This window comes from Lissotriton helveticus, chromosome 5_1 (genome assembly GCF_964261635.1).
Source record: "Lissotriton helveticus chromosome 5_1, aLisHel1.1, whole genome shotgun sequence".
Classification (NCBI taxonomy): domain Eukaryota; kingdom Metazoa; phylum Chordata; class Amphibia; order Caudata; family Salamandridae; genus Lissotriton; species Lissotriton helveticus.
In genome coordinates, this window is record NC_136065.1 from 291,143,095 (window position 1) to 291,156,826 (window position 13,732).

The 13,732-nt window shown below is 49.3% G+C and overlaps 1 protein-coding gene across 1 annotated transcript in view; it reads left to right on the top strand.

Moving 5' to 3' along the window:
* The window catches only part of CIROZ (ciliated left-right organizer protein containing ZP-N domains), a 190,827-nt gene that overhangs the window by 66,498 nt on the left and 110,597 nt on the right, over positions 1-13,732 (top strand). Inside the window, exons 4-7 of the mRNA XM_078640376.1 lie at positions 3,223-3,366; positions 6,676-7,257; positions 10,073-10,111; positions 10,722-10,859. Of these exons, the coding sequence (XP_078496502.1) occupies positions 3,223-3,366; positions 6,676-7,257; positions 10,073-10,111; positions 10,722-10,859 (903 nt within the window). The remainder of the gene's footprint in view (positions 1-3,222; positions 3,367-6,675; positions 7,258-10,072; positions 10,112-10,721; positions 10,860-13,732) is intronic.

Genomic DNA, 13,732 nt, shown 5'->3' on the forward strand with positions numbered 1-13,732 from the left:
ACCGCAAGTTTGTATGACATATCGAAGGATACTTAGACAGGGAACAGGTACGTCTTCAAGTGTTTTCTAAAAGTAAGAAGATTGGAATTTTGTCTTAGGAAACACAGAGTGTACTCAATGCAAGTCAATGGGAAAGTCGCGGTTGCAGTTTCCAAGAAGAAATACACTACCCAGTTGACCCTGAAGATACTCCATGGAAGACAGAGGGATGGAGACTCACACAACCCACGGATACCCCAGGAAACCTACACCAGAGAAACTGGATGCTTAGGTGTCAAGTGACGTCGGAAACCGCTGTAGACCACAATGGAAGACTTCAGGAAAGATGCCGCAGGCAAAGAAGGCTGAAGAGTCCTGTGGAATCCAAGGATGGATTCTTGGAGAGAAGTACCTGCAAGCGGAGGGGACAGAGTTTGTCACTCGGAGGCGACTAGGAGGCATGGAAAACCAATGGCCACCGATGACGGAAGATGCAGGAGTGATGATGCAGCTGTGAGGACCAGGTGATGCTGTGGAAGACCAGGAGCCATTCACGAGCTGCCCCACGTCAGAAGTCAAGAACCAGGGAGTCGGTGTCCGGCGGGATCACCAACAAGCCTTAGCAGCAGCAATAGACATGGTAAACAAAAAAGGTGCAGCGTTGGGACCAGCAAGGTCCAAGGGACTCACCAATTGCAGGAGAATCAGAGCAGGCCCCGAGCAAGCAGGGGAGCACACTGAAGCCAAAGAAGACCCTCAAGAGGACCCACAGGCTTAAGGCACAGGAGTCGCAAGAGGACCTCGAGCAGCTCACCAAAGATGCAGGCCCACTGTGCAGAGGATGTGGTGAGGACAAAGATCTTGGTAGGAGGAAATGCTGGAGGCTGGAGCTGCTTGTAGCCCAAAGATCTCTGGAGGACAGAGCCAACAAGCCTTAACAACAGCAAGTGGGCGTGGTGCACAGGGGTTCTTCTGTTCCAGTGGTTCTGCGAGGGATACTTGCCTCAAACTTGATGAGAGAACAGGTCAGGCCTCTAGGGGGTTACAGAACAACCACTTGTGTTGCTGAACCTTTTGTAGTCCTTGGGACATCAGGAGCAGTAGACTGGTCAGCTTTGTTGTGGTACCTATAGATGCATGGGAGTGCCTCCATCACTCCAAGGGAGATTCCATCAGGTGTCTTTGATGCCCACAGGCCTGGAAAGAAACCTGGATGAAGCACAGACACAGACAACGAAGAAGACTTGCAGAACAGCCAGACCAGGAGCAGCAAGAGTCTTCCTTTGTGCAGTCTTGGTTTCAGGCAAAGTCCATGGTGCCAAGATGGTTTAAGTTGAAGTGGTTTTGAGTTTGAATCTTGTCAAGCCACCCACAGGTAAGTCCTCAAGTACCCTAGGGAAAGGGTTGGGATGATCAAGGGTCCCTCCCAGAGGGGGGGTAAAACATAGGGGAGGATACTCCCATGTCCATTGCCCAGTTTCGCACCAGAGCGGGAGCCAAGGGCTCCCTGAACTGGCTCAAACTGGAGTATGCAAGGAGGACACCAAATGTGCCCTTCAAAGCAGTCTGGTGGTGCTGGCAAGCGCCCCCACCCACTGTCCCACTGTCACTGTCCTCCCAGTGATAGGAAACCTATTTTTCTACCTTTCCCTGCTCAAGCTTGGCTCAGCAGCAGGAGGGCAGAATCGTGTCTGTGGTCGGCAGCAGCGCTAGCTGGTACCAGGAATACAGGGGGCATCCTAGGGGAGCCCTTCAGACTTTGAGGGGGCCTACATCCAACACTTTAATCGGTGTTGGGGTAGGATTCCAACATGTTTGATACCAAACATGAACGGTTTCGGTGCAGCCAATATATAGTTAGACATCTTGTAATTGACTTGATGTGCACTATATGTATTAAATGGTTGACTGCACTTACAAAGCCTGGAGAATCGATACGGGGTTTGTAGGGGTGCCCTGCTCATGCTTTTAACCAAGCACCCTGCCCGCAGGACTGAAGAGACTGCCATAGGGGTGACTTATAGGTAAGTGTAGTGACCTCAGATATAAGGAAACCTATATCTGTGGTGAGGGGTGCAAGCACCCACTCACACAGGCTGCAATCACAGGCCTGCAGTCACAGTTTGAGTGGTCTCTCACAGGTGGCATAATACATTCTGCAGCCCATGGGAGACCCCTGGTGTACCTTAGTACCATATACTAGGGGCATACAAGGGTTCACCAGTAGCCAATTGTGGTGGTACCAAAGTACTTACCATAATCACATTTAGGGAGAGAGCACAGTGAATGGGATCCTGATTAGCAGGATTCTAGTCAGACTGGTCAGAAACAGCATAACACCAGCTAAAAAGTGGGGGTAACCATGAAAGAAGATCCTACTTTGATACAGACACACATCCTGCATAGAGATATCCACGTGATTATGACCTCAGAGAGAAAACCCAGGACAGAGAACTGTTATTACAACTAAGTAATGCTTCCTTCTGTCTCTGCTAAACTTGATATCTCCCTTCACTTTGTGGACTCTGCAAGGGAAATCAGTCTTCTCAACAATCTGACCTATTTGTTGCGTAACACTGCTGCTGTTATGCTCCTTATAAATCCATGTCTTACCACCACCCATGAGTTCTGTGTTCTCAACCTTGCATATCTTGCCATGCTGCTATGGGTATGGGCATCAGGAGGTAAAAAAACAGGATCAGAGCCTAGCAGAGGCCCTTCAAGTAAAGTCCCTTTTGTTGGAGACGAGGAAAATTCATAAGATTTAGAGAATGTTGGCCCAGTGTTTGCAGAGGGTCTTCAAGTTAATGTCGACCACTCTGGATAGTCTCATCAGTATCGAATGAATACCATTGTTCATGGGTTTGCTTCTTAATGTTTACTTCCTACCACCAGGCCTGTTGGGAAAATAGTAAAGCTATGACATCAATTGGCTCTTTACAGAGAGCAGGACTTTCTGTATTTCATGCATTGGTTGCTACTTAAATTATGTTTCTGGGCATTAACATATTTTAGGGGGGGGAGACGTTAAGTGCAGACACTGGTACTTGTCCATCTCAGCCCATTAATTTGTTTGGGGAAAATACATTCTTTATATCAATTGGCCACAATGTGGTGGGTAGGCAGTGCCCCATCCCTTATTTTCCTTATCAGACATAAGGTACAGTTTCTATAATGGGGTATGTTACTAGAGATGATGTACAATAACTGAATTTGTATCTCATTTTGCCTTTAATATTTCAGAATGGGAACTATATTTTGACGATCCGGATCTTTAAAAAGTATTTAGCAGAAGCTGCTCGGAGTGACCATTATATAATGAAGTGTCCAGTCGTGATGTCTCCATTGGGCAGAGAACATGTCTGCTGTAGATCAAACTCTGTGCAGGTGAGAATTTGTGATGTATAAAACTCTTGAAGGAGTAATTACTCTGCCCATAATCCATATCCTCCTGTTATTCTACCTCTCAATCAAGACGGGGTGAGGCTGTGTACTGGCTTCATACCTGCTGCACTAAACGCCGAGTACAGATAGAGCTGTCCTGCTCCATATTAAAAACCACCCTATACCTGCTCATGTAGAAGGAAGAGATTGAACATTGACTCTACATCTGCTGGTCCCTTATTTCTGCCACCTTTAGAAAATAAAGCTGTGTTCCTGACTACCCAATTCCTGTCTCATGCAGACGCTATAGTTGTACCTGGATCTTTAGCCCCCACCATGCTACTCCCACCATTTGTGAGAAATTGAGCAGTGTTCTTTACCCAAATATCCTCAAACCTGTAGGACGAGGAGCTGTGACCAGGGCCGTAACTCCTATCCTTTACTGAGGGTGGGACTATGTCATGGCTCATTGCCTTCTACTCCTTCTACTACCACCATTAGTGTGTAGAGTAACGTACTGGTTCCATATTTACTGCATCTCCCTACTCCTGCCTGTCTGCGGGAAGTCTGTGCCCCAGCTCCATATTCCCGCCAAATGTATGATGCAGAGTAGAGCCCTGTTCCATATCTTTTGTCACCCCGCTCCTGCCTCCTATTGGAGTTAGATCTTGTTCTCTTGACACAATATGTGGCGCCCGCTCCTGATATTACAACCGAATGAGAATTCCAAGGACTATTATACGTGAAGATAAGCAAAATAGAATGCAGCACCTGTGATAGATTGTTAAAGCAGGTTATGTGAGCGGAAAACTATCTTTATTGGCTAAAAGAGATTGATTTTGATTGTACTTAGAAGTCCTCCAAGCAGGTGTGGAGGGGGGGGGGGGGCTTTTACGTTTTGGGTAATCCTTCCACAGTGGCTGAGACTATTTTCAAGAATTTCGCCCGTCACATTTGCATTTTCCTCAGTGTAATGCGATGGGCATGTCCAAATGTGGGTCTCATTTCATTGGCGGGGACCTGCATGGCACTCATAGAAGAAATGCTGCCCAAAATAACAAATATCAAATTCGACCAACCCTTCGAAATAGATAAGGCATACAGAGTCCCAGCCTTCAAAACAACCAACAGGACGGGCCGGATGTATGACATTACAACGCATGCTTTTACATTGCATGCCTTTACAACGCAAGTATTACAACGCAGTCCATTTCAACGCATAGTGCTTTGGGGTGCTGGATAGTGAATAGTTTAATGTACTATTCCAACTCCAGTCCCCGTGGACACTAGGGAAGGTTATTGGATAGTAAATTAACCTATTCCCTAAACTAGAGCACTCCCCAGAGCAATGCGTTGTAATAGTTTGCGTTGTAATGGTTGCGTTGTAAAGGCTCTGCGATGTAAAATTTGCATTGTAAAGGTTGTTTACCGGACGGGCCCTCGCCCAACAATATGCAAACCGCTCCACTCACATCAGACAGAGGTGATATTTGGGGTAGCAAGGAAAAACTAAAACATGCAATGGAATGGGCAAAGGATAATCCTCACACAAGACTACTCAAAACCCACAGTAGACACAAGAAAAGGCTTCTTAGCACAGAGAGACAAACATAGGAAAGAAAACATAATATTCTCATTTGTGGGCCCCACAAGATTCAGAATAAGTGACAAAGGAAAAAACACACTTTTTCGAAGACCCCAAAGAACTATCCAGATATCTACAATGGCTGACACAACAGGAGATGGAAACATCACAAACAGGATCAGGCAAGAGAAGAGCCTCTCCAGAACTAAGAGTGGAATGAGCTGGGAGAAAAACAAGACCCTAAGGGCCCACTCAGAAAATGACAACCTTAACTACCTCGGATCAGACCAGACCGGTCCAAACTACCTCAGGAACAGACAAAACAAACCAGCAAAAGTACCTCAGAACATCTGCTTTTTTTCCTTTTTATACAGAAAAGACTAAAAGACTATATACCTCATGCCGAATGGGAAGAGCAGAGATAAAGACAAACGGAACGAACGGACCACTGAGTGACTAGAAACAGGAAGAAAGCAATGACTATATACAACAAAATATCCTTTATGTGTAATTAATGCCGGGGTATTCGGTAAGGATACGTAAGGGATCGATGAGGGAGGGAGAGAGCGGGAAAATGGCACATTTGTTATGCTGTGCCAACAGGAAAGGAAGCGTGTTATTGTCTCAATAACAAAATAAGGAAAAGGCTCCCGGGAGAGACGGAATGTCAACCCTGTCATCGCACGCCCAGAATACGAAGGAGGGAGACGGGGGGGGGGGAGGGAGGGGAGTTTTTTTTGTCTTGTCTGTCTAACCTATATGACACAGACCTATCCACTATCTTCTTTTCTATTTACATCCTTTTATCTTCAAACCTACACACAGGAGGGAACATAATCCCGGGATCTGGTGGGGAGAACAACAGAAACAATGGGAGGCAACACATTTTCCGGCCAACACCTCAGGAAGGGAACATAGATGAGAAGGAAAGGCTTGGCCTCAGTGCAAAAAGGGACAAGGGCAAGGGTCGAACGGCGAACACACAACATAATCAATGACGCAGAACAACTCAACCTCCTTGGCGTCTAGCCTAAAGATAGTCTCCCTCAATGTGAAAGGCCTCAATCACCCAGTAAAGAGAAAGAAAATCCTGGACTACCTAGGCAAGCCCAAAGGGGACGTGATCCTATTGCCAGAGACCAGGCTTTTTCTTGAGGACGCCAAGCTACTGAAAGCCAGATGGGTAGGACGAATGGCATGCTCACCAGCAATAGTGAAAAAGAGAGGAGTGATGACTCTGATAAGTAAGAACGCCAAGATAACAATAGAGGAGCAACAACACGATGAAGCAGGGAGAATACTGGTAACACACTGAAGAGAGGGGAAGAATACATCCATGTAGCTAATATTTACGGCCCCAACACGGATGACACTGCCTTCTGGGAGGGAGTCTCGAACAAATTGGAAGCAATTCCCCAGAATGACCTAACAGTGGTGGCTGGAGACTTTAACATAGCTCTAGACTACACACAGGACAGACAATCACAATGCCACTCCCACCCCCAAATGCACACAACACACTAAAGAACATATGCACCAGATTCAACCTCAAAGACCCATGGCGACTACAACGCCCGGACACTAGAGACTACACATTCTACTCCAGCCCTCACAACTCATACAGCAGGATTGACTACATACTAATCACAGGCACACACACCCACCTAATAGAACACTCTGACATTGCGACTAGAACAATCTCTGACCACTCGTGCATCACCCTTCAGCTGACCGGAAGACATATTGAGGAAATCACAAGTAGATGGAGGTTTAACAAGGACGTCCTGACGGACCAGGGCAACAAAACGAAAATAGAAGAGGCCATAAAAGACTACCTTTGGCATAATGAAACACATGACACTGACCCCAAAAATATATGGGAAGCACTTAAGCCAACGGTCAGATTCGTAATTATTGGAATCAAGGCCAAAATTAATAGAAACGCTAACCAAAAACTGAACAAACTGGAAAAAGACATCAAGAGGTTAGAGATGATACACATCACAAACACAAAGAACACTAACACTCTAACAGAACTCAATAGGAAAAAGTATGAATATAACAAAATCCTGAGCGAAAGGGCGGGGCTATGGGTGAACAGATACAAGGCTATCAACCTCTGTGAGGCTAACAAGGCAGGTAAGCTCCTGGCCTCTTACCTGAAACACAAACAAAGGCAACACGCCCTCTCGGCAATCACTGACTCAAAAAAGAATACACACACAAGACACAAAGAAATCCTAAGAACTTTCCAAGAGTTCTACCAGGACCTGTACAAAAAGGACGAGTCCTTATACCAGGAGGGAAGTGTAAACTAACTAAACAGACTAGACCTCCCAAAGATACCAGACAAACAGGCACAGAAACTAGGCCAGGAAATAAGCGAGCTAGAGATAGAAAGGCCGGTCAAGTCTCTCAAAGACAACAAAGTCCCAGGACCGGATGGGTACACGGCCATCTTTTACAAAACGTTCCTAACACAGCTACAACCGGCCATGAAGAAAGTGTACAACCAATGCGCGGGTGAGGGAGCAGTCTCTCAAACCATGGCAGAAGCAAACATAATAGTTATCCCGAAGGAAGGCAAAAACACACAACTACCCCAAAACTACAGGCCCATTTCACTAATCAATGTAGATTGCAAAGTATACGCCAAAATCCTGGCCACAAGATTGAACACGGTATTACCTGACCTAATAACCAACTCACAGGTAGGGTTCCTTAAGACACACATGTGACATGATAACACCAGACTTCTGTCTCACATACTGGAACGTGCCTCTAAAATAGATGAGCCGGCGATGGCCATCACGCTTGATGCAGAGAAAGCTTTTGATAGAGTTTCATGGGGCTTCCTGAAATCAATCAATCAATCAATCAATCAAAGCATTTATATAGCGCACTACTCACCCGGAGGGTCTCAAGGCGCTGGGGGAGGGAGGTCCGCTACTGCTCGAACAGCCAGGTCTTGAGTTGCTTCCTGAAGGCGAGGTGGTCCTGGGTCAGGCGGAGGTGGGTCGGGAGGGAGTTCCATGTCTTGGCGGCGAGGTAGGAGAAGGACCGTCCCCCTGTGGTGGCTCTTCGGATGCGGGGGACGGCGGCAAGGGCGTGGCCGGTCGATCGAAGCTGGCGTTTGGGAGCGTAGAAGTTGAGGCGGCTGTTGAGGTATCCTGGGCCTTGGTTGTGTAGGGCTTTGTGTGCGTGGGTGAGGAGTCGGAAGGTGATTCTCTTGTTGACCGGGAGCCAGTGCAGGTCTCTCAGGTGTCCGGAGATGTGGCTGCGACGGGGGATGTCCAGGATGAGACGTGCTGAGGCGTTCTGGATCCGCTGGAGTTTCTTCTGGAGCTTGGCGGTGGTTCCGGCGTAGAGGGAGTTGCCGTAGTCCAGACGGCTGGTGACGAGGGCCTGGGTGACCGTCTTCCTGGTCTCGGTGGGGATCCACCGGAAGATCTTACGTAGCATGCGCAGGATGTTGAAGCACGACGAGGAGACGGCGTTGACTTGTCTGGTCATGGAGAGGGAGGAGTCCAGGATGAAGCCTAGGTTGCGTGCGTGGTCTGTTGGTTTGGGTGCGCTGCCTAGGGCGGGGGGCCACCAGGAGTCGTCCCAGGCGGAGGGTGAGGATCCCAGGATGAGGACTTCCGTCTTGTCCGAGTTCAGTTTCAGGCGGCTGTTCTTCATCCATTCGGATATCTCTTTCATCCCTTCGTGAAGGTTGGCTCTGGCGGTGGCGGGGTCGTTTGTGAGGGAGAGAATCACCTGAAACAATGCATGCGGACTTACAATCTGGGAGAAGCATACATACGGAAAGTAATGGCATTGTACACAGACCCTAGTGCCCGAATAGTGGTTAATGGGGCAGTCTTGAACCCTTCACCCTACAACGCGGGACTAGACAGGGTTGCCCACTGTCCCCCTCACTGTTCCTGCTGGCCTTGGAGCCCCTGATCAAGGATGTAAAGAGCAACGAGGAAGTGAGGGGGATTACTATCAACTCGTACGCATTCCTCCCATCACCTATGTGTTTTCATCAGAAAATGCCATAAGTGCGACAAGCATGCTCAGACACGGGTCCCATGCTCACTGTGACACAGCTATTAGGCTATACCTCTCTGACAAGGTCTAAGTAGGATGAAACTGGCCTGTGGTCGCTCATGTTCCTGTTCAGAAGAGATCTGACTTTGCAGCGTGGGCTAAACTGTTCCTATTGGAGCAGGGCAAAGGCTCATTTGCATGCAGCTGATCTCTCGACAGGCTTAATGGGCGATTGCCAGTGGCTGAGGCGGCTAATCGCAAGTACCCCCCATCCCCTGTGTTTTTCCCCCAACGTCCCACACTAGACTTCCCAACTGGTCTACTCTGATTGCCAACCAAGGAATCCGCCAAAGCACCCATGTGTTTTGTATTAGTAATGTGCGATAAGCGTACTCACAGAAAGTGTCACAGGGTTGCAAGGATGCAACACTCCACTCCATCAGCAATATGGCTGTAATAATAACATTTGTATGATGAAACCCAAGATCATATTAATAAGGGAAATATAGTAGCTGTTAATCTGAACTTAAACAGAGCTGTTAAGCTGAAGATATTACTCTTCACCTAGACCTCAGGCTCGCCCAGCTCAGTCCGCTCCTTTATAGCACCTGGATAAATTCCCGGGTGAGATGTATGCTCTACAAATAGTCATAACTTAACAATCAATCACAAAAAAATTAAGAAAAAAAATTGGATAGAAAGTCTTTGTTGTTAAGATAATCTTTTAAGCCATTTCGCTACAAACAGGATAAATATAAATCAAAACAGACTCAAAATAAAATGTTAATAGTATTTTTGGGGTAGAAATTCCTCAACTGTGTATATAAACAAAACAATCTCTTCCCTTGCATCCACTCTTTTTATTGAAGAGCTGAACACATCAAGGCCTCCGTGGTGTAGCAGACTGAAATCCATAGACATATGTTTAAGTCATATACGGGTGCAAAAAAGTGCTTTGATAAATATGTCGAAAAAGTAAAATTCCTACATAATACGGTTAATTTTTACAATTATGAACATGTGAAAAATCCATTTGTTCTATGTATTTTCAGTGGTGAATAAACATTTTCCCAATCTGTTTTCTCACAGGTGTCCAGGCCCATGCCACAGGGACGTACCAGTGAGGAGGTATGTATACCCTAACAGAGTGCCCGATACACACGCTATGCAGCCTTGATTGCATCAGTACAGGCAGTGGAGCAGAGACTCGTTGTTCAGGGAGCGTAAGGCTTGCATGCAGGGCACAGGTCCTAAAAAAAAAAGTGGGGGGACGCTGACGTCATGACAGGAAGTGACATCACGAAAGGTGGCTTGCACCTTCAGACTCATTGCCTCCCCTCACTCACCCCTTAGATGCGATTGTATCAGAGAAGCCAGCGCATGAGCAGCGTTCTGAATGAGCTCCGATCTCGCCCCAGAGAGGCCAAAGAGTGAATGTGTGGCTCCATTTGCTCCAGTTATCGAGCTCCCGGTAAAATAAGTGGAGGACGCACATCACGTGCCTTGCTGTGCAGATGCACAGAGCGCTGCAGAATGTGACCTGAAGACATGTAATCTCATCAATTAGAAAGGAGGGGAACTCAAAGGGAGTCCATCACATACATGTAAACAGATGCTGATGTTATAATGCGCACACAGCCCAGAAGGCGCTATTGGAATAAGTGTGTGTGTGTGAGGGGAGTGGCTTATTTTGATGGGGGACTCATGACCCACCCTTCCCCTTGTTGTTCCCTTGTAGGTGCGCTGGTTCCTCTCTTTAAGAGGGCAGCTGGTGGTTTCAGTTGATGATGCGAGTTTGATTGGCCTCAACGTGGAACTAAACAGCAGCAGCATCACTGTGACGGGGGACCGACAGACCCTCCTGCGCGAGGAAGAGGTATGCTATGGGAACTCCAGCGGGCGGGAGGGGGCGATCATGTAATCCATTTTTAGGTCTCGGCCTAGCGTACACTCCGCAGCAGTGTCGTGCAGCCGCGATTTTATGTTTCTTATTGCGGGGGCTTGAACCCGCCCCTATTCTCCATTGGCTAGCTTCCTAAACGGAGGCCAGTCATCACTCTGCTCAAGCCCCGTCTTTTTCGGATTTGGGGGCGTGTTTTTTGCAGTTTTTAACTCCGTGACGTCATCCGTCACTCAACAGCAAAAACCATGTCCCCGAATGCGAAAATGGCGGTGCTTTTCTGACACCATTTCTGCCCGACCGCCGCCGGAAGAAGTCGAGAAGCTGCCGTGTCCTCCGGTGAGTGCTCGCTTTTCCTGCCTATCTTCCCTGGTTGTGCCCGTGTTCTTGCATCTGTCCCCTCATTGTGCGTCTGTCCCCTCTGTTGTGCGTCTGCCCCCTCGTTGTGCTTGCTTTCCGGCCCCCCCTCGTTTAACTGCTGCCTGCCAAGCCTACTTCACGCTCTTGGATTTGACTGCTGCCTGTCCCTCGGACAGACCGTCGGGTTGGAAAAGAATGAGGCGCGCGCCTGGAAGGAGAGTGTTTCTGCCCCGGCCCCACCAGCCGCTCAAGTTTCTCCCGAGCTCACAGAACAGCGAACAGTCGCACTCGTACGTGAAAGGAGACTGACTCTCCCCCTGCCCTGGCGTCTCTCAAGAGACCCAGGAGCTCACAGAACATGTTACAGCCAGGCCTGCCGAACACTGAGCGCCGGGGTACATATCCTGTCTTGCCTGAAAGGTGGCGCGCCTGGAGAAGAGACTGACTCTCCCGCGGCTCCACCGTCAGTTGAAGGGGCCGTCACTCGGCCGCCCTAGCGCCCTCTTTCTGTTCCAAGATGTTAACGTGTCCTTCCATTCGAACCCCATGAGCGCAGGTAGAGGCGCGCCCATGAGTGCAGGTAGAGGCTCTGAGGATACGGGCCTCCGCGCCCGCGCCCCTTGAGTGCAGGTAGATTCCCTGAGGCCGGGGCTCTCTGCTCCCTGGCCCCATGAGTGCAGGTAGAGGCCCTGAGGTTGCGGCCCTACACTCCCACGACTGCAGGTGGAGGCGTTGAGGATGCGGCCCTCCACTCCCACGAGTGCAGGTGGAGGCGTTGAGGAAGCGGCCCTCCACTCCCACGTATGCAGGTAGAGGCGTTGAGGATGCGGCCCTCCACACCCATGAGTGCAGGTGGAGGCATTGAGGATGCGGCCCTCCACTCCCACGAGTGCAGGTAGAGTCCCTGAGGACACGGCCCTCCGCGCCCATTCACTCTCTGAAGCAGTTCATTTCATCAAGTGTCACTAGGTTCAATACACTGCTTACTGCAACAATTGCAACATTGTCCTGCGAACATCTCTACTCATCAAAACACTTCTAGAGTTACAGTCACAATGCTGTGTAGGTCTTGTGAATACAGTCCTGCGTGCACAATGACGTCCCATTCATGGCAGCACGTACAAGAGCAGATCAGTGTGGTAGGCACTGAGGCCATCAGCTTGCCCATGCAAGGAGGAGCATTTTATAAAGCTGTGACTTCTTTTCTTAGGGGCACCTGGCATTCTGAGGGCGGGTGGGGGAGGTTATTAGGGGGCTCAACACATATACCTGGAACAGCGAAATTGCAGCTCCCATATGCCAGGTGCTGATGGCTAAATTGCCCGGAGGGGGCTGGTAAGTCCATGGTAAAGGGCAACTGCTGAGACTTTTGTGAAATTGATAGGGTGCAAATACAATCAAACGCAGGTAGGGCTTACTTAGCCTTTACTTCTCCAAAGTCCAATTGCATAATAAGTAGCAAGGGGTAGTTCTATTCGTAGTGTGTTCTAGACTTACACATGGTCATTGTTATCGACTCTAGGTGTGGGGCGGGGCGTATAACTGAATGTTACACCAACCACAAAGCACGTACGCAGGGGCGGGCCAAAAAGCTAACCTTTGTCAGTGAAATGTAGAATACACACCTCTTGTGCTGTTACTGTTGCAAAACATTGGTGGAGATGGCGCACAGGTGTGCATGTTAAGGATTTGTTTCAATACCCTCCACCAGGAAGGGCTCCTCTCGTTTTACTTCTAATATTACATTCCTCCGTGCAGACTGCTCCCCTGCCCCCTCGCTCTGCTTGCTCTCCTGCCCCCCGTCGCTGGTTGTGCTTGCTCTCCTGCCCCCCCTCGTTGATTGTGCTTGCTCTCCTGCCACCTCTTGCTTGCTGTCCTGCCCCCTCGTTGGTTGCTTGTGCTTGCTGTCCTGCCCCCTCGTTGCTTGTGCTTGCTGTCCTGCCCCCTCGTTGCTTGTGCTTGCTCTCCTGCCCCCCCTCGTTGGTTGTGCTTGCTCTCCTGCCACCCCGTGCTTGCTGTCCTGCCCCCTCGTTGATTGTACTTGCTGTCCTGCCCCCTCGTTGCATGTTCTTGCTGTCCTGCCCCCTCGTTACTTGTGCTTGCTGTCCTCCCCCCTCGTTGCTTGTGCTTGCTCTCCTGCCCGCCCCCTCGTTGGTTGTGCTTGCTCTCTTGCCCCCCCCTCGTTGGTTGTGCTTGTTGGTGGTGCTTGCTCTCCTGCCCCCCCTCGTTGGTTGTGCTTGCACTCCTGCCCCCCCTCGCTGGTTGTGCTTGCTCTCCTGCTCCCCCATCGCTGGTTGTGATTGCTCTCCTGCCCCCCCCCCCGTTGGTTGTGCTTGCTCTCCTGCCCCCCCTCGTTGGTTTTTCTTGCTCTCCTGCCCGCCCTCGTTGGTTGTGCTTGCTCTCCTGTCCCCCCTCGTTGGTTGTGCTTGCTCTCCTGCCCCCCCTCTTTGGTTGTGCTTGCTCTCCTCCCCCCCCCTCGTTGGTTGTGC